Source organism: Euleptes europaea, chromosome 19, assembly GCF_029931775.1.
Source record: "Euleptes europaea isolate rEulEur1 chromosome 19, rEulEur1.hap1, whole genome shotgun sequence".
In the NCBI taxonomy this organism is placed as follows: Eukaryota; Metazoa; Chordata; class Lepidosauria; order Squamata; family Sphaerodactylidae; genus Euleptes; species Euleptes europaea.
This window is the reverse complement of record NC_079330.1, coordinates 17,286,611-17,310,162: the sequence shown is the minus strand read 5'-3', so window position 1 is coordinate 17,310,162 and position 23,552 is coordinate 17,286,611. Positions and strand designations below refer to the sequence as shown.

The 23,552-nt window shown below is 46.1% G+C and overlaps 1 protein-coding gene across 1 annotated transcript; it reads left to right on the top strand.

The window, feature by feature from the left end:
* Positions 1–656: 656 nt before the first annotated feature.
* On the top strand, positions 657–20,383 carry LOC130491260 (myeloperoxidase-like). The gene is made up of 13 exons (XM_056864973.1): positions 657–664; positions 2,096–2,173; positions 3,319–3,412; positions 5,416–5,591; positions 7,035–7,158; positions 7,837–7,966; positions 9,601–9,804; positions 10,559–10,874; positions 12,065–12,225; positions 13,845–14,097; positions 16,379–16,549; positions 18,042–18,279; positions 20,146–20,383. The coding sequence occupies exons 1-13, from the start codon at positions 658–660 to the stop codon at positions 20,381–20,383; spliced, it is 2,190 nt and encodes a 729-aa protein (XP_056720951.1). The 5' UTR covers position 657.
* Positions 20,384–23,552: the final 3,169 nt, after the last annotated feature.

Sequence of the window (23,552 nt, the reverse complement as noted above, 5' to 3'; positions counted from 1 at the left end):
CCTAAGTTTCATCACAGAACTCCCAGAACATGTCTGGTTTCAAAGGATCCAGGGTGGAGCTAGGAACAGTGTGATGTGTATTCAGGCTTTGGGGGAGAAAGTTGGATGGAGATGAATCCCCTCTTGGGATCTGATGATGGGTAATGGACCTACTGCTTTGGGGTGTGTGGGATGCATAGGGTTTCCATCCTCCAGGTGAGGCCTGGAGATCTCCTGGAATTACAGCTGATCTCTAGACTACAGAGATGAGCTCCCATGGACAAAATGGCTGCTTTGGAGAGTGGACTCTATGATCCCTCCCCAGGTCTCACCCTCAGATCTCCTGGAATTTCCCAACCCAGAGTTGGCAATACTGTATGTAGCAACCATTGCCAGATCTTGCAAATGGTGGGATGGATCCTTGCCAGGCACAGATAGGCCTGTCAGTCACTTCTCCCCCTGTATTGGTGAATTATCTTCCAGCCATTAAGAATGAGGAAATGGGCATCCTCTATTTGTTCCAGGAAAAAGTGCAGCAACTATTTCCTCTTCGCCCAAATCATCCCCAAGGTTTTCTCTCCCCCCCCCCCCTAGAATAGCCTCAGGAAGTACCCACCCACAGTTCTGAGAGTATAAAAGAATAAGCCACTCAGTACACACCACAGCCTGGAGCGCAGGATGGCAGGTGAGCTTTTGAATGATTGCTCTTTGTCTATCATGATAGCCATGAAGCTGCCTTATACTGAGCTTATCAAGGTGAGCATTGCCTAGTCTGACTGGCAGCAGGTCTCCAGGTGATCTTTCATTACTCCATTTTTTTTGCCGTCAAGTCACAGCTAACTTATGGCAACCCCGTAAGGTTTTCAAGGCAAGAGAAGTTCAGAGCTGGCTAGCCACTGCCTGCCTCTGTGTAGCAACCCTGGTATTCCTTGGAGGTCTCCCATCCAGATACTTGCCAGGGTTGACCCTGCTTGGCTTCTGACGAGATCAGGCTAGCCTGCACTATTCAGGTCAGAGCTTCACTCTTTTTCATTGTGAAAATGTGTGGCTCATTACATGGACTCAGTGTTTAACCCTGGCCCCTAATCCCAGATGTATAGAACGGTGGTGAAAAGCGCTGTCAAGTTGCAGCCGACTTATGGCAACCCCATAGGGTTTTCAAGACAAGAGACGAACAGAGGGGGTTTTCCACTGCCTGCTTCTGCATAGAACCCTGGACTTCTTTTGTGGTCTCCCATCCAAACACCAACCAGGGTTGACCCTGCTTAGCTTCTGAGATCTGACAAGATCAGGCTAGCCTGAGCCATTCCGGTCAGGGCTTCACCCTTTTTCATTGGTGATGGCAGGGACCACATTTAGGACCTTAGGCATGCAAAGCAGATACTCTACCACCACTGAGCCCCAGCTAAGGGATGGATTAACCACCAAGTTGGGATAGCGTACTGGTTACAGTGTTAGACTAGATTCTGGACAACCTGGGTTCAAATCCCTCCTTTGCCCTGAAGCTGCTGGGTATGGGGAGGGTTCTGCCCTCACTGACGGCAGGACAGCAACTGATTCCTGTGTGGAAGCGACCTGATTCATGGAAGAATGGGTCTAAGCGAATTTCTGAATAATTGGCTCCTGGGATCCTCCTCACGCCAAGGGCTGAGACAGCTGTAAATCAGTGCAAACAAAATCTGGCACCTGTTGTCCACTTCTTATTTTGCAAGGAGATTAAATTTGGCTGTATCCCAACCCACAATGGTTCCGCACGAGATCTGGCTTCTGCTTGCTGTTGAACTGGTGATATTGGCTTGCACTGCGCTGCCCACAAAGTCAGCCTGCGGGCATCTTAATCTTCCTTTCCATCGCTTGTGTAAATATGTTAAAGGACTTTGCTAAATTTCCCTTTGATTAGACTAATGACATCTCCTTTATTAATTCTCGTGCAGAATTACGGTTGGCAGCTTTTAGGAAAGGCAATTATTTGCATTTCCAAATAACTGAGCAGGATCCCGAGAGTCTCCAGATAAACAGACAAGTATTCCCTTAATTCACAGCCCCACCAGTTAAAATTGGCTGCCGCCCATCAAAGGAGTGGAAGCTTGAAGCTTACCAGTTTATTTTTTTCCAGAGATGAAGCAAATCGTCGCCTTTCTGGGCCTCTTGGGGACTTTGACTCTCTTGCCATCATCCAAATGTTCCCCTCATGGTAAGTTACCCTTTCAGGGATGTATAGTATTTGTTGTGGGTTTTAGAAAGAGATTCTTTGAAGTCATCTCTCTCTTTTAAAAAAAAGTATTTGAGTGAAAGCAATTTCTCAGGAGCCAGCTTGAGTTTTCAGTTTGAAGTGAAGAACTGTAGAGCTGAGATATCTTTCTGGAGTGAGGGGAAATGCCTAAGTTTATTTGGACTTCTAAAGGAGGGGAGTTTTCCAAGTTGGGTGGGGGCAGTGGCGGGTGGATGCAGATGCTCAGAACACCTCTCTGGCTGTTTCCACATGGGTGTTTGGCGGTTGTGTTCTGGGACAAACAATGTGTGGATGGCAGTCAGTCCCAGATTTTCAGCCACTCGCTTGTCCCCTGCAAAATAAAAAGCTGACACCCCCTTTCACTTTGCGCCTTTCTGCCCAAATTCCAAGCGATTTAAGTTTCTAAGGAGTCAGCAAGCTAGAAAGCTAAGGTTGCCAACCTCCAGGTGGTGGCTGGAGATCTCCCACTGTTACAACTGATCTCCAGGGGCCAGAGATCAGTTCACCTGGAGAAAATGGATTCTTAGGAAGGTGGACTCTATGGCACTATGCCCCACTGAAGCCCCTCTCCTTCCCAAACCCAGGTATTTCCCAGCCTGGAGCTGGGAACCCTATAAAAAGTAAATTAATTAACACACTTTTGTGCCACATCACCACTTGGGCTGTGTGGTGCAGTGGTTAGAGTGAAGGATTAGGCTCCGTGAGACCCAGTTTTGAATCCTCACTCTACCATGGAAGCTTGCTGGGTGACCTTGGGCCAGTCACTTGCTTTCGGACTTAACCTACCTCACAAGGTTGTCGTGAGGATAAAATGGAGGAGAATAATGTAAGCCACGTTGGGCCCACTTTGGGGAGAAAGGCAGGACGCGAATGAAGTAAATATTTAAATAAATGTGCACATTTCCCTTTGATGCTGGCGCTTCCCGCTTTCCATGTGGGGGAAAATCCTCATGTGGAAGCAGCCAGAGTTCATGGCAGAGATTAGATTTTGACCAGTACCTTCCTGCTTTATGGGTGGGCTGCTCTGAAGTATCCCTAGCATTTGCCTCCCCAGTTCTGCTGCAAAATATCCTCATCTTTCTACCCACCCTTCTGTTTTGATGTAGCTGCTTCGGAGAAACTGGCCCTTCCTTCTCTTTTGAGCAGCATTCAAGAAGCCAAGCAGATGGTGGACGAAGCATACAAGTTCTCACGGGAGATGTAAGGTTCCTCATCATGAAGATGCATGAAAGGGATTTATTTCTTTATATAGTGCCAGTGGCGTGCTGGATGTCTTCTAGAGCAATCAAATGGCAAACAATCCCTGCCCCAGGGAGCTTACATTTAGCTTACAGTGTACATTTAGACAGTGAGGAAAGAGAAGCAAGAGGCCCAAAAGGAAAGAGATACAGAGGCTGGAAGGAAAAGTGGATGATTCTGAACATATCACTCTTATTCTACAGGCAGGTGGTCCAAAGTCAAGTTATCAAGTTATCAACCAACCAGTGTTGAACTGCATTGACTAGCAAAACTAGGTTTTGTGATGGAACTGGGGTTTGAAGATCTGGTTCTGCCTGGCTTTGCTCATAAAAGTTTGGGTTGCCAACCACTAGGTAGTTGCTGGAGATCTGCTATTACAACTGATCTCCAGCTGATAGAGATCAGTTCACCTGGAGAAAACGGGCAGTTTGGCAATTGCTGGGTCAGACCAAGGCCCATCAAGTCCAGCAGTCTGTTCACACAGTGGCCAACCAGGTGCCTCTAGGAAGCCCCCAAGCAAGACGACTGCAGCAGCACCGTCCTGCCTGTGTTCCACCGCACCCAATATAATAGGCATGCTCCTCTGATACTAGAGAGAATAGGTATGCAGCATGACTAGTATCCATTCTAACTAATAGCCATGACTAACTAATAGCCAATTGGACTCTATGGTATTGAAGTCCCTCCCCTCCCCAAACCCTGCCTTCCTCAGGCTCCGCCCCCAAAACCTCCCACCGGTGGCGAAGAGGGACCTGGCAAATCTAATAAAATCCCAACTTGCTAGCATCTTTTTATCCAGGAATCCTCTATTTTTGACATCCGAAAGTGTTTGTATTTAGCATTTCTGGGTTGTTCTGCACTTGATAGACTTCCCTTCATATTTCATTACACAAAGCAATCTGCACCACTTCCCCCGCCCAGTTTATTAATAAATCTCACTCGATATAGCTTTCTGTCCTGTATCCCATGAGATCCTGAACGTGAATGTGAGTTTTCCAAAACAGAAACTGCACTGGGGTGCAATACAGCCCGCTGTCATACTGTCACCAGTTTTGGAAACTTAGGGGGTTACCGCACTTTGTATTCCCATGTATTAAGAGTTTGAAAATGTTATAAAAAACATTGCTTTAAAAGGGTTTTTGGATACCACGGCTAATAAATGGTTGGAAGATGTCTTCACAGCTAAAGGGGCCAAACAAAGTGCGAACAGTATTTTTTATAACATTTTCAAACTCTTAATACATCGCTGGGAATACAAAGTGCGGTAACCCCCCTAATACAGGAGGAAGTTTTGCAGTTATATATATTAATTGTGAACCTGCAAATACAACGCACACAGAGTCATAAAGATATTATAAAGTTATGTGTATTTTCTAGTCTGGGATGGGATTGTTTAGACCACTGAAGAAGACTGTAGGGCAGAAACGCGTATGGTCAGATTCTAATTGTGTGATGTTATGTCTAATTGTGTTACATGTGTGTGTTGATTTGGTAGGCTTTTGCAGGGCCTTATATGTGTTATTAGATCTTAGCCTGTAAAAAAAACCTATCTATCTATCTATCTATCTATCTATCTATCTATCTATCTATCCATCCATCCATCTTGTACTGACATAATCTTTAGACTGTATAAATTTTGGCCTTAGATGTTTATTTGTTCTTGATCTTTGGGTACTTAACTTGGCTACTAGGGCTGCCAGGTCCCTCTTCACCACCAGCAGGAGGTTTTTGGGGCAGAGCCTGAGGAGAGTGGGGTTTGGGGAGGTTGGCAACCCTGGTTATATGTGTTAAATAGTACTGACATAACCTTTGGACTGTATAAATTTTGGCCTTGGGTGTTTTATTTTTTCTTGACCTTTGGGTACTTAATTCAGCAACATCAGCGGGAGACCTTGGTCTCCGTGTCCTGTTGGTTGGCTCTCCAGGCAGGCACTTCTTATGTTCCTACCTCCTCTTGTTTTCAGCGCAAAGGAAGACTTGGAAAAGAACCGCGTCAGCCCATCTGACTTCCTAAAATATGTAAAGGAGCCGGTGGCAGGGACCAGAACTGCAATCCGCTCTGCGGCTTACCAGGAGACGGTTTTAAGCCTCCTCGAAAAGAAACTGGAGAAGGATTGGCGCAGGGAGTTCAACATCACAGGTAGTGTGATGAATTGAGCGAAAGCTTCCAATGTTGATTTTAAAGCCAGGACCTTAAGGAGTAGGCTAGGGTTGCCAACCTCCAGGTGGGGCCTGGAGTTCTCCCGCTATTACAATTGATCTCCAGATGACAGAGATCAGTTCTTCTGGATAAAGCGGCTGCTTTGGAGGGTGGACTCTATGGCATTGTACCCTGCTGAGGTCCTTCCCCTCCCTAAACACCGCCCTCCCCCCAGTCTCCACCTACAAAATCTCTAGGTATTTCCCCACCTAGAGCTGCCAGCCCTAGACTAGATTCTTGTTATGTTCCAAAAACAGCTGCGATTCAGCAACGAAATATGGAATTCAGGCAAGGGAACCATTGTGTGTTTGTTTATTTGGAGAATATGCCACCCTCTTTCCGGTTGCTGAAGCAGCATGGAAAAAATGACAAAAGCCATCAAGATATACACAGACCATCATGACACATGCATGTGCCTCATTTATTTTAAATAGCGATACCCCTCCTATGTATAAAACATATAATCCGAATGGTTTGAAATAGCTATAGCAGTACAACCAGGAAAATGGTATTTAATTCTGCTCCCCCACAAATTAAATTTTATTGGCAATTTCAAAAAGTTTCATCAAAGTATTCGCTATGAGTCACAATTGCCAAGCGTCTTTTCCCAAGTACAGCCACACCTCGTTTTATTGCACTTCACTTTATTACGCCTTGCAGATTTTGCTTTTTCAAGCAAGTCTACCGCTGCCATTTTCCCAACAGCACATGCTCACTTTGGCCATTTATGCTTGGTAATTAGCAGCATATTCCAGGCTGAAGCCCCCCCCCCCTGCAATTTTTTGAGTTCTTCACGCTGAACCGTCATTCCAGATGTCACTGTGAAGCCGGCGCATGCCTTCTTCACATTTCTTAAGAGCCCCTTTAACGCGACCTTTTTTACTTGCTCCGTCCCCGCCTCGAAGCATCTACTCAAGGAAGCCTGAAGAATCACAGCTGCGGGTTAGCTATGCAAACAATGATTGCTAATGGCTATGCAAACAAAGGAGCAGACGAGTGGGGATGGAATTTGTTTGACTTTCTCCTCTTGCATCGGGACTGTGAATAGGCATTTTAAAGGTCGAATTTAAAAAAGGAGCTTTGAGCGAGCGTCAGAATCGACCCTGCATAAATGGCCTTTGTGTCTGTGTCACATTTTTGTAATTCTTGCAATATTTCAAACTTTTTCATTATTATTACAGTACATTTTTAAGACATGCTATTGCATACTTAATAGACTACAGTGTAGTGTAAACATAATTTTTACATGCGCTGGGGAAAACAAAAAAACGCTCGTGACTTGCTTTACTGCGGTGGTCTGGAACGGAACCCGCAATATCTCCAAGGTATGCTTGTAAAAGGAAGAGGCTGATAACATTGACTTCTGGTTGATTAATTATTTAGATGTGCTCAATGACACCCAGAAGGAAATGATCGCCAAAGCCACTGGCTGTGACTATCTCACCCGGCCTACGAGATGTCCAGAAACTAGCACTTACCGGACCATTACTGGAGAATGCAACAACAGGTAGGGAGATGAGTCATATGAAATTCACAATCAGGACCTGCAGTGATGTTGTTTTTACAGTGAAATACACCTCAACAAGGAAGCAGACCCAAGAGCTGTGTGTGTGCCAGCTTGGAGGACTTTAAGAGGGGAGTGGACATATTCATGGAGGGGTATTCATGGCTATTAGTTAGAATGGATACTAGTCATGCTGCATACCTATTCTCTCTAGTATCAGAGGAGCATGCCTATTATTTTGGGTGCGGTGGAACACAGGCAGGATGGTGCTGCTGCAGTCGTCTTGTTTGTGGCTTCCTAGAGGCACCTGGTTGGCCAATGTGTGAACAGACTGTGGGACTTGATGGGCCTCCATCTGATCCAGCAGGGCCTTTCTTATGTTCTTATGTTTTCAGTATCTTCATATAGTGTAAGTGTGTTTCTGTAAGACATGGGGATGCCAGCCTCCAGGTGGAACCTGGGGATTCCCTGAAATTACACCTCATCTCCAGACTACAGAGATCAATGGATGCTTTGGAGGGTGGAGTTCCGTAACAAGGCAGAGTCACTGAGAAGGTTCTAGGTCTTAATGGGAACCTATATATCTTAGACAGATGGGCAGAGCCTCAGAGCCAATGAGGGAAAAGAGATCTGTGAGGGAAAGACCTCCAAACAAATTCCCCTCCCTTTTTTTTGTCCTAGGAAACATCCTCACTTGGGAGCATCCAACCGTGGCTATACCCGCTGGCTACCAGCTGAATACGAGGATGGCAAGTCTCTCCCCCGGGGCTTCACTGAGGAGAAACTTTATAATGGATATCCTCTCCCAATGGTAAGCGTCTAACAGTGCCATCCTGAGCAGAGTTACGCTGAAATCAATAGGTTTAGAACAGTGGAACTCTGCTTAGGATGGCATTGCGAGAGACCCTTGGACTCCTTGATGCAAACTCCGGAATAATTTTATTTGTGTCTAATTTTTTTTGAGTCACCCCACAGCCTTTCACTTTAAAACATTCTCAAGATGACATGCAAGCATTTCAAATAAAAGCGTCTCATCAAAGAAAGAGAACAGTTCGAAATAACACCAAGCGACCATACACATTCCCATTTCAGCAGCAGTATAAAACCATCACAAATTAAGTGCTATTAAAAAGCTTGAGGGAAGAGGGTGGGCTTTAGCGTGGAGTTAGACGACAGGGTAAAGGTCTAAGGAGTATTTTGCGGGGCACAGGAGAGCTGTCATCACATGACCCTAATCTCATTTGGTTCCTTAATGGGAGCAATGTAGACCTTGGGTTGGATCCAACCAGTTTTTCCCCTGGTGAAAAAGGGAGGAAGGAGTGAAGAAGCTGTCCGGATCCAATCCTCTGTGCTAAATAGCTTGACATTCCGCTCACAGGCAATGCAGAGTCTGAACACCAAAAAGCAGTATTTTGTGACCTCAGATGAGCAGACTTGAATATTTTGTGCACTTTATTCTGGTTTTCCCAGTCATGAAAAAGGGCAGGTCACCTCGTAGCTGACTCAGCTCACTATCTAGCTCATGAAACCATCTCATGGATATCTTCGCAGTCATCAGTTCTAGAAATTTACCTTTAAAAAAAAAAAAAGATTTTAGTAGATTTCTTTCTCCAGGTTAGAGTCTACTGCTCTTAACCACCGCTCTTAACCACTACACCACGCTGGCTCTCTATAGACCAGTGGTTCCCAAACTTTTCGGGCCACCACCCCTTTGGTTCCACAAACTCAACCCCAGCGCGCTCCCACCCTATCTTATAAAAAGCATTATTCAAAATAGAGGTTTGCATGACTCACCAAATAAGATAATTACAATAAAATTTCAAAACAGCAACAATTAATTGCACATCCATTCAAAATCAAATTAAAACTTTTTAGTTGAAATTTATTCAACAAAACTGATGAACTTGATCCAGTGGTACCAGCTCTTCAGAGTCTGGGTGTGTGTGTGTGGAATCTGATAGTTTCCACCAAATTTGCCAGCATGGTGCCATAGTTTGATCTATTGTAAATTAATGAACAACACAGTTGAAGGGGCCCACTTCTAGTGCCCCCTGCTGCCCCCTTGCTTCTTAGTGCCCCCCTAGGTAATCCCACCGCCCCCCAGGGGGTGGTACTACCCACTTTGGGAACCACTGCTATAGACGAACACATCTACCTAACTGAAATCTGTGGTCATATAATGTGCCAATGTGCCAGTAATTTTAATTGATATAATTCTATCAGTATTTTGTACAAAGAGATTATTTATCATGTAATCGGTTTTATTGACAAGGTTTGTATCTTTTCTGGCTAATGCCGTAATAATAAATACCTACCTACCAGGGTGTGAATATCATATTTCAACTGAAATGTCTGGTTTTTCTGTGGTTGGCTGCTAGGGTTGGATGGGGCTCCTTCCATCGGCTGAGGGGCTGGATTTGATGGCTCTTGGATGCCTCTTCACAGGTGCGGAAAGTGTCCAATGAAATCATTACCACCTCCAATGAGAATGTCACAGCTGACCAGGAACGCTCTGTGGCTTTCATGCACTGGGGTCAGTGGGTTGACCATGACTTGGATTTAGCACCATTTACTAACACCAACGTCAAGGATAAAAAATCCCGCTGTAGCACCGTCTGCAACTATCAGCTGCCTTGCTTCCCTATTGAGGTAACCAATGTTTCAGCATTAGAGATTCTTAGGGGGAAAGGAAAATGTACTGATGAAACCATAGCAAAAATTGAAGGGTGCCTATTGGGCAGTGCCTGTGACGTCACCCACCCAAGTAACCTTCCTGAGTAATCCTTGGAGCAGTTTTGCCTCCTAAAAGAAGAAGGCAATTGTTTTAAAAAATAAAATGTTATTTGCCACTTTAATTATTTTTTAAACAGCTAACAACTGTGGCTGTTTTGTTTTTGCTGTACCTTAGATTTCATTGTTAGGATACTTTTAATGCATTATTTTTAGCTGTGTGATGGACCTATGGGACAAAAAAAAAGAGAAGAGAACATGATAGGAATTGCTTGAATGAATGAATGAATGAATGAATGAATGAATGAATGAATGCAGTATTTGGGCCTTCTGCTCCATATTGTAATGCTAGCTAAGAACTGAGCTTACCCGGTGTGGGTAAAGAATAATGTGTCATGTCTTCTGTAACAGAAGCTATGACCATACGGCCAGTTTAAATGTGCAGTCTCAACCCATCTTTAGAGGTGACATAGACACATAGAGCTGTAAGGGACCTCAACGGTCATCTCGTCCAACCCCCTACACAACAAAGTAAATTCACAGCTACAGTACTCCCCCCCCCTTCCCACTGCCCCAGTGATCCTTGCTCTATGCCCAGAGGAAGGCAAAAAACCTCCAAGATCCCTGGCCAATCTGTTTTGATCAGTATAACCGGATTGATTGTTTTCCACAGTTTCCTCCTGGGGATCCACGAATAAGTGAGCCGGGGGTCTGCATACCCTTCATTCGGACTGCCCCGGTGTGTAATCCCACGACGTTAATCCGTGAGCAGATCAACTCGATCACATCATTCATGGATGCCAGCATGGTGTACGGGAACGAAGAGCCTTTGGCGCGGAGACTGCGGAACAGAACGAATTCTCTGGGCTTGATGGCCGTCAACCAGAACTTCACAGATGCAGGGCTGGAGCTGCTGCCCTTTGAGAACAATCCCAACAGTCTCTGTCTGTTCACAAACAAGTCAGACAACATCCCTTGTTTTATAGCAGGTAAGTCTTGGCCAAGTCATTATGGTTTTGTTGGAGCGGCGGACTCTAATCTGGAGAACCGGGTTTGATTCCCCACTCCTCCACAGGAGGGGCGGAGGCTAATCTGGTGAACTGGGTTGGTTTCCCCACTCCTACACATGAAGCCAGCTGGGTGACCTTGAGCTAGTCACAGCTCTCTCAACCCCACCTACCTCAGAGGGTATCTGTTGTGGGGAGGGGAAAGGGAGGTGATTGCAAGCCGGTTTGATTCTTCCTTCGGTGGTAGAGAAAGTCAGCATATAAAAACCAACTCTTCTTCTTAAAACAGCAGCATAACTGTGGTATCAATAGTGTATGCCTTACTGTGTCACCTTTTCTGTTTTGGGAGCATGGCCCAGCCCAGCAAGTAGATGAGGCAGAGATTGATGGATTTCTTTCATCAAACTGGAAACAAGGGGATTAGTGTAGCTCTCATACAGGGATACTCAGCCTTTTTGAGCCTGCAGCTACCTTTGGAGTTCTGACACAAGGCAGTGGGCGCAACCACGAAATGGGTGCTGCAGGTGGTGGAGCCAATCATAAAATGCCAGGGAGTGAAGTCATGTATAACTCTAATAGACTAACTCTTCAACAATTCAGGCAGAAGCTCTGTTTAACAGGATGTCTTTAAAAACGGCCTTACTGTTTAAATATTTTCTTGCATTCACACAGCTTATCTTCTATCATTCAGTGAAGATCCTTGTGCTGTGGCGGCAGGCCAGCTGATCAGATCTACAATGGCCAATCAGAAGTAGGGTTGCCAACCTCCAGGTCCTAGCTGGAGATCTCCTGCTATTACAACTGATCTTCAGCCGATAGAGATCAGTTCACCTGGAGAAAATGGCTGCTTTGGCGATTGAACTCTGTGGCATCGCAGTCCTTCCCCTCCCCAACCCCCCCTCTCCAGATATTTCCCAACCCAGAGCTGGCAACCCTAATTAGAAGCCCTTCTGGGCAAAAGCTCAACCTTCTCTAGCGCACTTTCTAAAAACCCTTGGAGGGTACTGGGAAAGGTATCAGAGGGTGACACAGGCCAGGTGGTGATATGGTAGAAAAGAGTGTTTATTAATTTGCTTTCCTTCGTTCTGACTCCTTAAAAATGTCAGTCACCTGGCACATGGGGGGAAATGCACCAAGCGAAAGGTGTGTCAGCTGTATTTTTTATTTTGCAGGGGACAGGCGAGCAACCGAAAATCTGAGACTGATTGCCATCCACACGTTGTTTGTCCGGGAACACAACCGACTGGCCACGGAGCTGAAACAACTGAACCCCCACTGGGATGGAGAGAAGCTCTATCAGGAGGCCCGGAAGATCATCGGAGCCATTAATCAGGTATCCATCCTCCTTCATGCCAGCACAAATGGCTCTTCTGTCTTAATTTTGCTCAAAATGCTTGTTTGTTGATTTATTTAGATTTATATATCCCGCCCTCCCCAGCCGAAGCCAGGCTCAAGGCGGGTAACATTTAAAACCAGCCTACAGGCTTGATGATGATTCATTCCATTAAAACAATAAAAGCAATCATAAACAACAGATGGAGCAATAAAAGTCGTTTCTGCGGAGAAGTTTTGCAGCCAGACATTCCCCCGTAGATCATAGAATCATAGAGTTGGAAGGGACCACCAGGGTCATCAAGTCCAACCCCCTGCACAATGCAGGAAATTCACAACTACCCCCCACACACACCCCTAGTGACCAGAAGATGGCCAAGGTGCCTTCCCTTTAATCATCTGCCTAAGGTCACAGAATCAGTATTGCTGACAGATGGCCATCTAAACTCTTCTTGAAAACCTCCAGGGAAGGAGAGCTTACCACCTCCCAAGGAAGCCTGTTCCACGGAGGAACCGCTCTGACTGTTAGAAAATTCTTCCTAATGTCTAGATGGAAACTCTTCTGATTTAATTTCAACCCGTTGGTTCTGGTCCGACCTTCTGGGGCAACAGAAAACAACTCAGCACCATCCTCTACATGACAGCCCCTCAAGTACTTGAATATGGTTATCATATCCCCTTCTCCTCTTCAGGCTAAACATACCCAGCTCCTTCAACCTTTCCTCGTAGGACTTGGTCTCCAGACCCCTCACCATCTTTGTTGCCCTCCTCTGGACACATTCCAGCTTGTCTACACCTTTCTTAAATTGCGGTGCCCAAAACTGAACACAGTACTCTAGTTGAGGTCTAACCAGAGCAGACTAAACTCAACTAAAAATAGTGGGTGGGTGGGAGGTAGGGAGGCTAGCATAGATGACATCTGCGGCTGCCCTCAGTTGTAGGCCTGGTGGAACAGCTCCACCTTTCAAACCCTGTGGAACTCTTGAATAGGGTTGCCAACCTCCAGGTACTAGCTGGAGATCTGCTATTACAACTGATCTCCAACGGACAGAGATCAGTTCACCTGGAGAAAACGGCCAGTTTTGCAATTGGGCCCTATGGCATTGAAGTCCCTCCCCTCCCCTTCCCAAACCCCACCCTCCTCAGGCTTTGCCCCCAAAACTGCCCACTGGTGGCAAAGAGGGATCTGGCAACCCGACTCTTGAAGGTCCCGCAGGGCACTGATGTTGCTAGGGAGGGAGTTCCACCAAGCCGGAGCCAGGGCCAAAAAGGCCCTGCCTCTTGTCGAGGATAGCCACACACTCTTAGGGCCAGGGACCACCAGTAAGTTATTATCTGCAGAACATAATATTCTATGCACACCTTCCAATGAACATGTATAGAGGCTCTTGCTCCCATGAACTTTCCCCCCTCATCCCTCCCATGTTCTTGTATGTAATTGCATTGGCTCACTCTGACATCTCCCTCTCTCACCTCTTATGTCCCCACCCACTGTCCAAGTTTTATATTGTAAGTTCCTCAGGGCAGAGATTTCTCCCTGCCTCTTTCCTTATGTTACTCTGAAAAGCACCATGAATGGAGCTGTATAACTATAACAATACCTTCTGGGTTCCATTGCAGGTGGTCACATTCAGAGACTACCTGCCCCTCTTACTGGGCGATGAATTTAATAAACAGTTGCCGTTGTATAAGGGCTACGACGATTCTGTAGATCCCACCGTTGCAAATGTTTTCTCCCTTACCTTCCGATTTGGCCACGGTTCTATCCCACCCTTGGTGTCCCGACTAGGAGAAGATTTTGGACCACTGCTTCCTGATTCCCACTTACCGCTTCATCGCACCTTCTTTGCATCGTGGAGAATCATTCGGGAAGGTGAGTGTGAGCTCTTTGCCTTTGTTGTTGCAGTGTGGTGGACCTCCTTGCAGAAATATCCTTTTAAAATAATAATGAACAGGCTCAGAATGCATTCTAGAAAGAGCAGGGTTGGGCATTTAAGTGCTTTCCCGCATTCTCATTTTCCTTGCTTTTAAGTTCCTGTTTCTTTGGGGGAGGAGGTCTGTTCTGCACTTGTTTTTCATATCTCCCTGCAGATTTAAATTGCAGGCTTTTACGCTGGATAAAAACTGGTATAATAGTGAATTGACCACTAGAGGGAGCAAAACACATGGGGAACACAACCCCCTCCCCGCAAGAAACAGGAACTAACAAACAAGGAAAATGAGAATGTGGGAAAGCCCTTCCATTTTTTTAGGGCTTTTTCACATTCTTATTTTCCTCTCTTGTAAGTTCCTGTTTCTTCGGGGGGTGGGTTATATATTCTGCACATGTCTTCCTCCCTTTAGTGGTCAATTTGATATTACTCCGGTTTATGTCCAGCTTAAAAACCTGCAGTTTAAATCTGCAGGGAGATATGCTGGACATAAACCGGTGTAATATCGAAATGACCACTAGAGGGATCAAGACATGTGCAGAACAGAACCACCCACCCCTCCGCCAAGAAACAGGAACTTACAAGCAAGGAAAATGAAAATGCAGAAAAGCCCTTAAACATACCCTTACTTCCACAGGGCATCTGGGAGCAGATTTCACCCTAGCGTTGCTGTAGTACTCACACTGATCAGGAATGTAAATAAATGTAAGGGTGGGGAAGAGTTACAGTTAATCAGTTTAAAGGAGTGATGAAATTGATCACCACTTCTGTTCTGCTCCAGTCAGTTTCACTTGGTGAGGCTGACAGAGGACAAAAGGACTTTGCAGTGAAGGCGAAATTAATCTTTTAGAGAAGTGGAGCTACTCTGGAGGAAGTGTTCACACTGCACTCAGGTCAAGCATGCCTTTCCTATCTGGGGTTGAGCTCCAAAAATAACCTGGGGTGCAATCCATACGTCACTGGGTATCCTGCTTACTGCTGCACTGTACCAGTCATTCACAGCTGGTTACCCTGCGTGGACAAACCTATCCAGTTGCAAATGATTGCTCTTATGTAGCAATAGTTCAGCAGAACAACAGAAAGGGGGAAAATAGTGTGGTATCCAAGCATGTGGATGTATTCCTGGTTCTAGAAGTTCCCTGCAGAAGCTGATTGTACATAGCGCTGAATGATTCCCCCCTGGAAGTCAATCAATCAATAATAAATACTGATATAACACTTTCAATATGTATGGATTCGAGCATATTGGGTGGGATCCACATTTAACTGGCTGCTTTCACTGATTCTGCTGTTGAGCTGCAGACCTCCTTCTGTCCTTCCTCAGGGTCCCCGATATCTAGTGTTGCCAACCTCCCAATGGTGGCTGGAGATCTCCTGGGGTTACAAGAGATCTCCAGGCTACAGAGATCACCTGGAGAAAATGGCTGCTTTGGAAGGTGGACTCTATGGCGTTATACCCCATTGAAAACCCTCCCCTCCCCAAACCCGCCCTCCTCAGTCTCCACCTCCAAAATCTCCAGGTATTTCCCAACCTGATATCCCAGGGACAACATTTTATGGATATCTGTAGACTGCAGTGGGAGGAGGTTGGCAGGGAAGTTCCATTCTGCTGATGGACAGTTTTGTCTGGATCCAATCCATTATCTGTTCAAATCTGCCTGGGATTATACACACAAGAAATCAGGGCCTGGAAGAGCTGCTCTTCCTCTTTTGCAAAAAAGATCCAGCCTGATGAAGAATTCTGGACAGCTGCAAATCTTGCACACTGTTTTGTGTTGGCTTAGTCCTAATTAAAAAAACACATGTATTACAGGTTGAGTATCCCTTATCCGGACTGCTTGGGACCAGATGTGGTCCATATTTTGGATAGTTCCATATTTCGGAATATTTGCATATACATTATAAGATATCTTGAGGATGGGACCCAAGTCTAAACACGAAATTCCTTCAAGTTTATATATGTTTTATATACACATTATACACATAGCCTGAATGTAAATTTAAACAATATTTTTAATAATTTTGTTTACCTTGAACGATCAGAAAGCAAATTGGTGTGCTGTGGAGGACCTGTGAGGTCCAGCTCAAAAAGTCTGGTTTTTGGGTCTGTCTGGATATCAGATCTCTGGATAAGGGATGCTCAACCTGTATATGGCTTTTGTTTCTGGATTTTGCTATGGACTGATGCGACTACCTGCAAGCTCTGTCTCCTTTCTGTTTCAGGTGGCATCGACCCTCTTCTCCGTAGTTTCATGGTCGACCACGCCAAGCTGATGAAGCAAAGCCAAATGATGGTTGAGGAGCTTGTAGATCGGCTTTTTGAGCAAGTGGCAGCAATCGGTCTCGATCTGGCTGCTCTCAACCTTCAGCGGGGGAGAGATCACGGCCTGCCAGGTAGAGGAGTTCCTTATCAGTCTTTCATATGCTTTGGTCTGGTCCTTTGCAATTGTATTATTTTGCAATCATCCCAGTTCCCTGAGCTTGAAGGAGTTCTAGGGCAACGTTTTAGACTCAGCTCCATCTGGAGGAGAAAGAGAGAGAGAGCGTGCAAAGGGCGGAGATGTGATTTTTCTGTAATATCTTTATGGATGTAATTGTTGAGGAGGTAAGAAGAGAGAAAGCACATGAGGATAGGATTGCCAGGTCCCTCTTCACAACCAGCGGGAGGTTTTTGGGGCGGAGCCTGAGGAGGGTGGGGTTTGAGGAGGGGAGGGACTTCAACGCCATAGAGTCCAATGGCCAAAGCGGCCATTTTCTCCAGGTGAACTGAACTTTATCGGCTGGAGATCAGTTGTAATAGCAGGAGATCTCCAGCTGGCCAACGACGGTAATAAATTGAATTGAATTGATCTCCAGCTGGTTTCCAGCCATTGTGTACTACGGATCGCCGGTCTGCAAAAGCCGTCCCTTGCTCAGCTCAGTATGCCTCTTTAAAACTTACAAGTTTTTATAGACAGACAACATTTCAGAACAAAAACTTAGTAATGAGTTGTATAGATTTACATGGAGTACTACCAGGCGTAAAACTGGATGGGGGTTGAGGGACCACAGCACATGCACCATTTCCCTATTCCCCATGCTTTACCCCTCCCCTTCACTCTCCTGTATCTCTAAAAGATCAATGATAACAATAATAACAACAGGGGAAAAAAACCAGTTATGTAGACGGGCTTTGCCGGGCACGGACACAAGATGAATTGTAAAATTTTCCCTATCTGTCTTTTCCCTTTTTTTCATTTTTCTGTACCCCCCTTAAAAATGAATAAAATCATAAAAAAAAACTTACAAGGATCGGCAGTACAGAGCCCAACGTTGCCTTTACAGTCAACGCATTGTAGTGATTTATATTTTCAAGATCAGCAACTGAAATACCTTGAAATGTTTTCAGCGTTGTTAAACTAGCCTTCCAAGATTTATTTATTACACATGTTTACTTTTGGGGTCAAAGATGTAACTACGTTGATGTAACATTGCGCAGCCAGTTGTTATGAGGGGACCCTTAAAGACTGTGTTTGCAATTGTGGTTGTTTATATTTGCAGCTTTTGTTAGCTAGCTAGTTAGGTTCAGTACAGGCTTTAGTTTCACAGTTTCATAACTGAATTAAATTTATATGGACTGTGGCAAACTGTGCCTGTTTATAAGTGGCTCACTGTAAATACTTTCTAAGTGGTCGTAGTGCTGTCATTTTTGTACAATACCATATTGCAGCACTACTATTTAGGTTGGTTATTGTCACCTTTGGTACCTGGAGGTTGGCAAGTTTCAACCCTAACAATCATGAAAGGTATGGGAGACTCCTCCCTCTTCTGCATCTGGCCACTGTGCTTCCCGCGCACTTAGCATCTCGAGGGAGGCAAGGAGAACAACCGTTTTCTGTGCTCACAGGGTACAACGCCTGGAGGCGGTTTTGTGGCCTTTCCGAACCCCACGACGTGGCCGAGCTTGCTGTAGTGCTGCGGAACACTAAACTGGCAGAGAAGTTCATTGGACTTTACGGGACGCCGGACAATATCGACATCTGGATTGGGGCGCTGGCTGAACCCTTTGTTCCCAATGGAAGGGTGGGGCCTCTCCTTGCGTGTCTCATCGGAAAGCAGTTTCGAAATATGCGAGACGGAGACAGGTGGGTTGACTTCCAAGTAGGGTTGTCTGGTCCTTTTTTGCCACCGGCGGGAGGTTTCTGGGGCAGAGCCTGAGGAGGGGAGGGTTTGGGGAGGGGAGGGAATTCAATGCCATAGAGTCCAATGGCCAAAGCGGCCAGTTTCTCCAGGTGATCTCATCTCTATCAGCTGGAGATCAGTTGTAATAGCAGGAGATCTCCAGCTAGTACCTGGAGGTTGGCAACCCTACTTCCAAGTCTCTAACATCTCATGGAGACAGGGTTGCCAGGTCCTTCCTGGCCACTAGCAGGGGGTGGGGGTAAAGTTGCCTGATCCAGGTTGGGAAACTCCTGGAGATATGGGGGTGGAGCCTGGGGAGGACAGGGACCTCCGTGGGGTACAATGCCATAGAGTCCACCCGCCAAAGCATCCATTTTCTCCAGGAGAACTAATCTCTTTACTCTTGAGATGAGCCGTAATTCCAGGGGACACCCAGATCCCACCTTGAGGCTGGCATCCCTACATGTAGATGTCTGTAAACATCACTAAAATTGGTGGCTCAGCCCATTTATGAAAGCAGCTAAACCAGGCTGCCCACAGACAAGGTTGGGGTGGGGGCTGGGGGGGGTCCCTACATACTTCAGTAGGGTTGGCAACCTCCTGGTGGGGCCTGGAGATCTCCCGCTATTAGAACTGATCTCCGAGTAATAGAGATTAGTTCCCCTGGAGAAAATGGGTGCTTTTGAGAGTGGACTCTATGGTCCCTCCCCAAATTCTGCTCTCCCCAGGAATCACTCCTAAAAAATCCAGGTATTTTCCAACCCACAGCTGGCATCCCAATGGAACGCTGTGCCCCTAGTTATGCAGAAAAGTATGAATTAACTGAAAGCAAAAGACCCCTCCATGGCCTGTGGAGAGCTGTTGGGAGTCAGTCGCACGTGGGACTGTCAACCTTCAGGCGGAACCTGGAAATCTCCTAGAATTACAACTGATCTCCAGACAACAGAGATCCCCTGGAGAAAATGGCTGCTTTGGAGGGTGGATTCTATGGCGTTGTACACTTACGAGGTCCCGCCCACACAGGTTCCACCTCCAAATCTCCAGGAATTTCTCAGCCCTAATACAGGAAAAAAAACCTGAGGCACACAGGAAGGTTGTCCTCATATCTCCAAAAGCTGATAGAATCCTGGAAGAGGATTAAAAAAGAAGACGTATCCCCCACCAGATTTCTCTCAGGCTTCGAACGTACTGTAAAATTATGCAAGGGGTGGAGAAAGCGAATAGAGGGAATTTTTTTTTGTCCTATAATACTTAAATTCAGGAGCACTTGGTGAAGTTGATGGGTGGTTGATTCAGGACAGGCCAAAGGAACGGCTTCTTCCCTCAACAGATATTAAATGATGGAATTCACCTCCAGTGGATGTAGTGATGGCCGGTAGCACAGAGGCCTCAAGCGCTAGTAGCCATGGTGATTAAAATGAACCTCCCCATCCAGAAGCAGTTAACTTCTGAATACCAGTGTCAGGAGGAATGTTTGGAGAAATCTCAGAAGAAGAAGAAGAAGAGTTATTTTTGATAAGCTGACTTTCTCTGCCACTTAAGGAAGAATCAAACCGCCTTACAATCACCTTCCCTTCCCCTCCCCACAACAGACACCCTGTGAGGTAGGTGGGGCTGAGAGAGCTCTAAGAGAGCTGTGACTAGTCCCAGGTCACTCAGCTGGCTTCCTGTGTAGTGGTGGGGAAACCTGCCCGGTTCACCAGATTAGTGTCCACTGCTCATGTGGAGGAGTGGGGAATCGAACCCTGTTCTTCAGATTAGAATTGACAGTCATGTCAATGAAGTAACCTCTCCCTCTTTCCCCTCTGCTATCCTTTCTTCGCTTGCAGATTCTGGTGGGAGAATCCTGGCGTTTTCACTCCCTGGCAACGCCGCACTGTTAGTGGTGTATCGTTATCCCGCATGATTTGTGACAACACACGCATCGGCGAGGTGCCAATGGACATCTTCAAGAGGAACCAGTATCCCAAAGATTTTGTGAGCTGCCCCCAAATCGGGGGACTGGACTTGTCAGCTTGGAAAGAAGAGAATGACATGGGTGTGGAAGAAAGAGGACAAGAGGAGTAGCTGTTTGACTCTGGCTTTGCACCCTGATCTTACTTTGAGACTGAACTCTGGAGGGCTGAACCACAGAATGTGCTTTCTGAGGCTCAACTCTAGGAATATCCGATGCGCCTGTTTATATGCACAGTGTGACTTTTCTTCAGCACAGTACGAACACAGTGAGCCTGTATACACCTGAGAGTGGGTGAAACAAGACATTTTTTTCCTGTTGAGGTTGACCCCAAGAATCTGGGGAGGGGCTGCAGCTCAGTGTTAGAGCCTCTGCTCGGCATGCAGAAGGTCCCAGGTTCAATCCCTGGTGCCACCAGCTAAAAGGATCAGGTAGTGTGTGTGTGTGTGTGTGTGTTAAGTGCTGTCAAGTCGCTTCCGACTCATGACGACCCTATGAATCAGTGTTCTCCAAAATGTCCTATCTTTGACAGCTTTGCTCGGGTCTTGCAAATTGAGGGCTGTGGCTTCCTTTATGGAGTCCATCCATCTCTTGTTGGGTCTTCCGCTTTTCCTGCTGCCCTCAACTTTTTGTAGCATGACTGTCTTTTCTATTGACTCTTTCCTTCTCATAATGTGACCAAAATACGATAGCCTCAGTTTAGTCATTTTAGCTTCTAGGGTCAGTTCAGGCTTGATTTGATCTATAACTCACTGATTTGTTTTTTTGGCAGTCCGTGGTATCCGTAACACTCTCCTCCAACACCACATTAGGATCAGGTAGTAGGTGATGGGAAAGACCTCTACCTGAGACCCTGGAGAGCCGCTACCAGTCTGAATAAACAATACTGACCTTGATGGACCAAGGGTCTGATCCAGTAGAAGGCAGCTTCATTTGTTCATGTAACCTGTTATTTTAGGAATTAAAAACTGAGGGCACCGATGGAAGACAGGCCATGCACTGATATTGGGATTGTAGTCTATTGTTCCCCTGGTGCTACTAAGAGCTACTGAGCTGGTCGTGTAGCATAATCCTGGATTTCAGGGGCGTGTTTCAGAGAGAGGCATAGTAGATTGTTCCCGAATGTAGGAAACATTCACAGAAACAGAAAATCCACTTTCTATTTATTATCTGATCTGTCAAAATATGGGATGCTGCCAAATGTTTCCTGGCTTCTGGAGTTCCAAATTAGCTGGCCATGTTTCCAAAGTGGATTCTCTGTTGCTCTGTTGGTTTTTTCTTGAATATTCTTGGACATTTACAAAGAGCGCTCCAGCAGTTTGCTACAGCTTTCAGTCCTTCCACGTCTGTTCCCTCCTTTATATTTCTGATGATAACACATTACAAAAAAGCAGTCTTCAAGCATCAAGATTCTTTGTGGTGCTTCAGCCATGCACAACGTGTGCCTCAAAGCCCCTCACAAAAAAACAGCCTTATGCAATGAGTACATGCAATTACCTCGCCTGCCTTATTATTTTTGGCAGCTTTGCGTGTGCGCATCAGTAACACACAGGCAAAGATGCCGATGAAATGAAGCAGCTGAAAAATGTTGCAAAGGGTGCATTTGCAACGCTGGAATGAACCTGAGAAATTCTCATTAGACTGAGGCCCCTTTCAAACCGCCTTCGTAATCCGTTTTAGCTGCCAGTCGCTAGTGGATTGTTTGTGTCATTTCAGTTGGGCTCCCGGCTGCTAACGGATTGTATTTACCTTTTCAAACAGAGTTGCTTGTGTCCCATTTAAGGATCCAATGCGAGTGAACTGGCAAAGGTTTGAGTGTTTGCTAGCCACAGAATAAGATGAAGAAGAAGAGTTGGTTTTTATATGCCGACTTTTCTCTACCACTTAAGGGAGACTCAAACCGGCTTACAATCGCCTTCCCCTCCCCACAACAGACACCCTGTGAGGTAGGTGGGGCTGAGAGAGTGTGACCAGCCCAAGGTCACCCAGCTGGCTTCATGTGTAGGAGTGGAAAAACAAATCCAGTTCACCAGATTAGCCTCCGGCGCTCATGTGGAGGAGTGGGGAATCAAACCCGGTTCTCCAGATCAGAGTCCACCACTCCAAACCACTGCTGTTAACCACTACACCACGCTGCATGCTAGCGTTTCCCCGAGTCCTTCTTGATTTCTCAGCCTCATGTATGTGACTTGATAGTGACTTAAGTAATTAACGAAAATACCATCTGATTGTATCTCAGACACATGCAAAATTATTTCTAAATTTAAAATGATGTGTACATAGATGACATGTCTTACTGCTTTAAATCATTTCGGTGTTCTAAGATTGATTCAGCATGGGGGCAGGAATCAGCTGCACATGGGGCGTTAACGGGGGGAGGGTCAGGGGAAGGGCGCCCACATGTCCCATCCCTGCGCTGCTTACTGCGGTCACTTGCCCCAGCCCCTCCCCCTTTGCTTCCACCGTTATGTAAAGTTACGCCATGGCTAGGGTTGCCAACCTCCAGGTGATACCTGAAGATCTCCCACTATTCCAATTGATCTTGAGATGACCAAGATCAGTTCCCCTGGAGGAAAGGGTTGCTTTGGAGCGTGGGCAATATGGCATTATACCCCACTGAGGTCTCTCCCCTCCCCAAACCCTCCCCCACTCCCCAGGTTCTACCCAGAAAGCTCTAGGAATTTCCCAACCCAGAGCTGGCAACCCTAATCCTGGCTTACCTGGGAAAAGGGGGGGGGAGCTCATTAAAGCTAAAAAGCTTAGGAATGTGGAGATGAGCTCCACCCCTTAGCAGCTGTGAAGAGCGCATCCACAAAGGTGCTCTGCCCACAGCCACCACACAGTTCTTTCTTGAGCCAAATAAAAGCAGCTTTTCCTTTGATCTGGTTCCAAGCAGAAAGCCCCAGGCAGGCTGTGCTCACAATGAGCACAAAGGTGTGCGGGAAGCTCCCTTGAAAGGAGAGCGCCGGCTGTTCTCCATCTGGGGAAAGAAACCTACGCAGAAGCAGACTAGCAAGGCACCCTTTAGAATGAAAGATGGTATCATTTTTTTCAATTTTGGGGTGGCAAAGTCACACTGCCGTATGCTTTTGCTACACAGAAAAAGGGTCTATGGCATGCTCTTTAGAATCAGAGGAGCATGCCTATTCTGTTAGGTGCTGTGGAACACAGGCAGGATAATGCTGCTGCAGTCGTCTGGTTTCTGGGCTTCCTAGAGGCACCTGGTTGGCCGATAGAGATCAGTTCACCTGGAGAAACTGGCCACTTTGGCAATTGGACTCT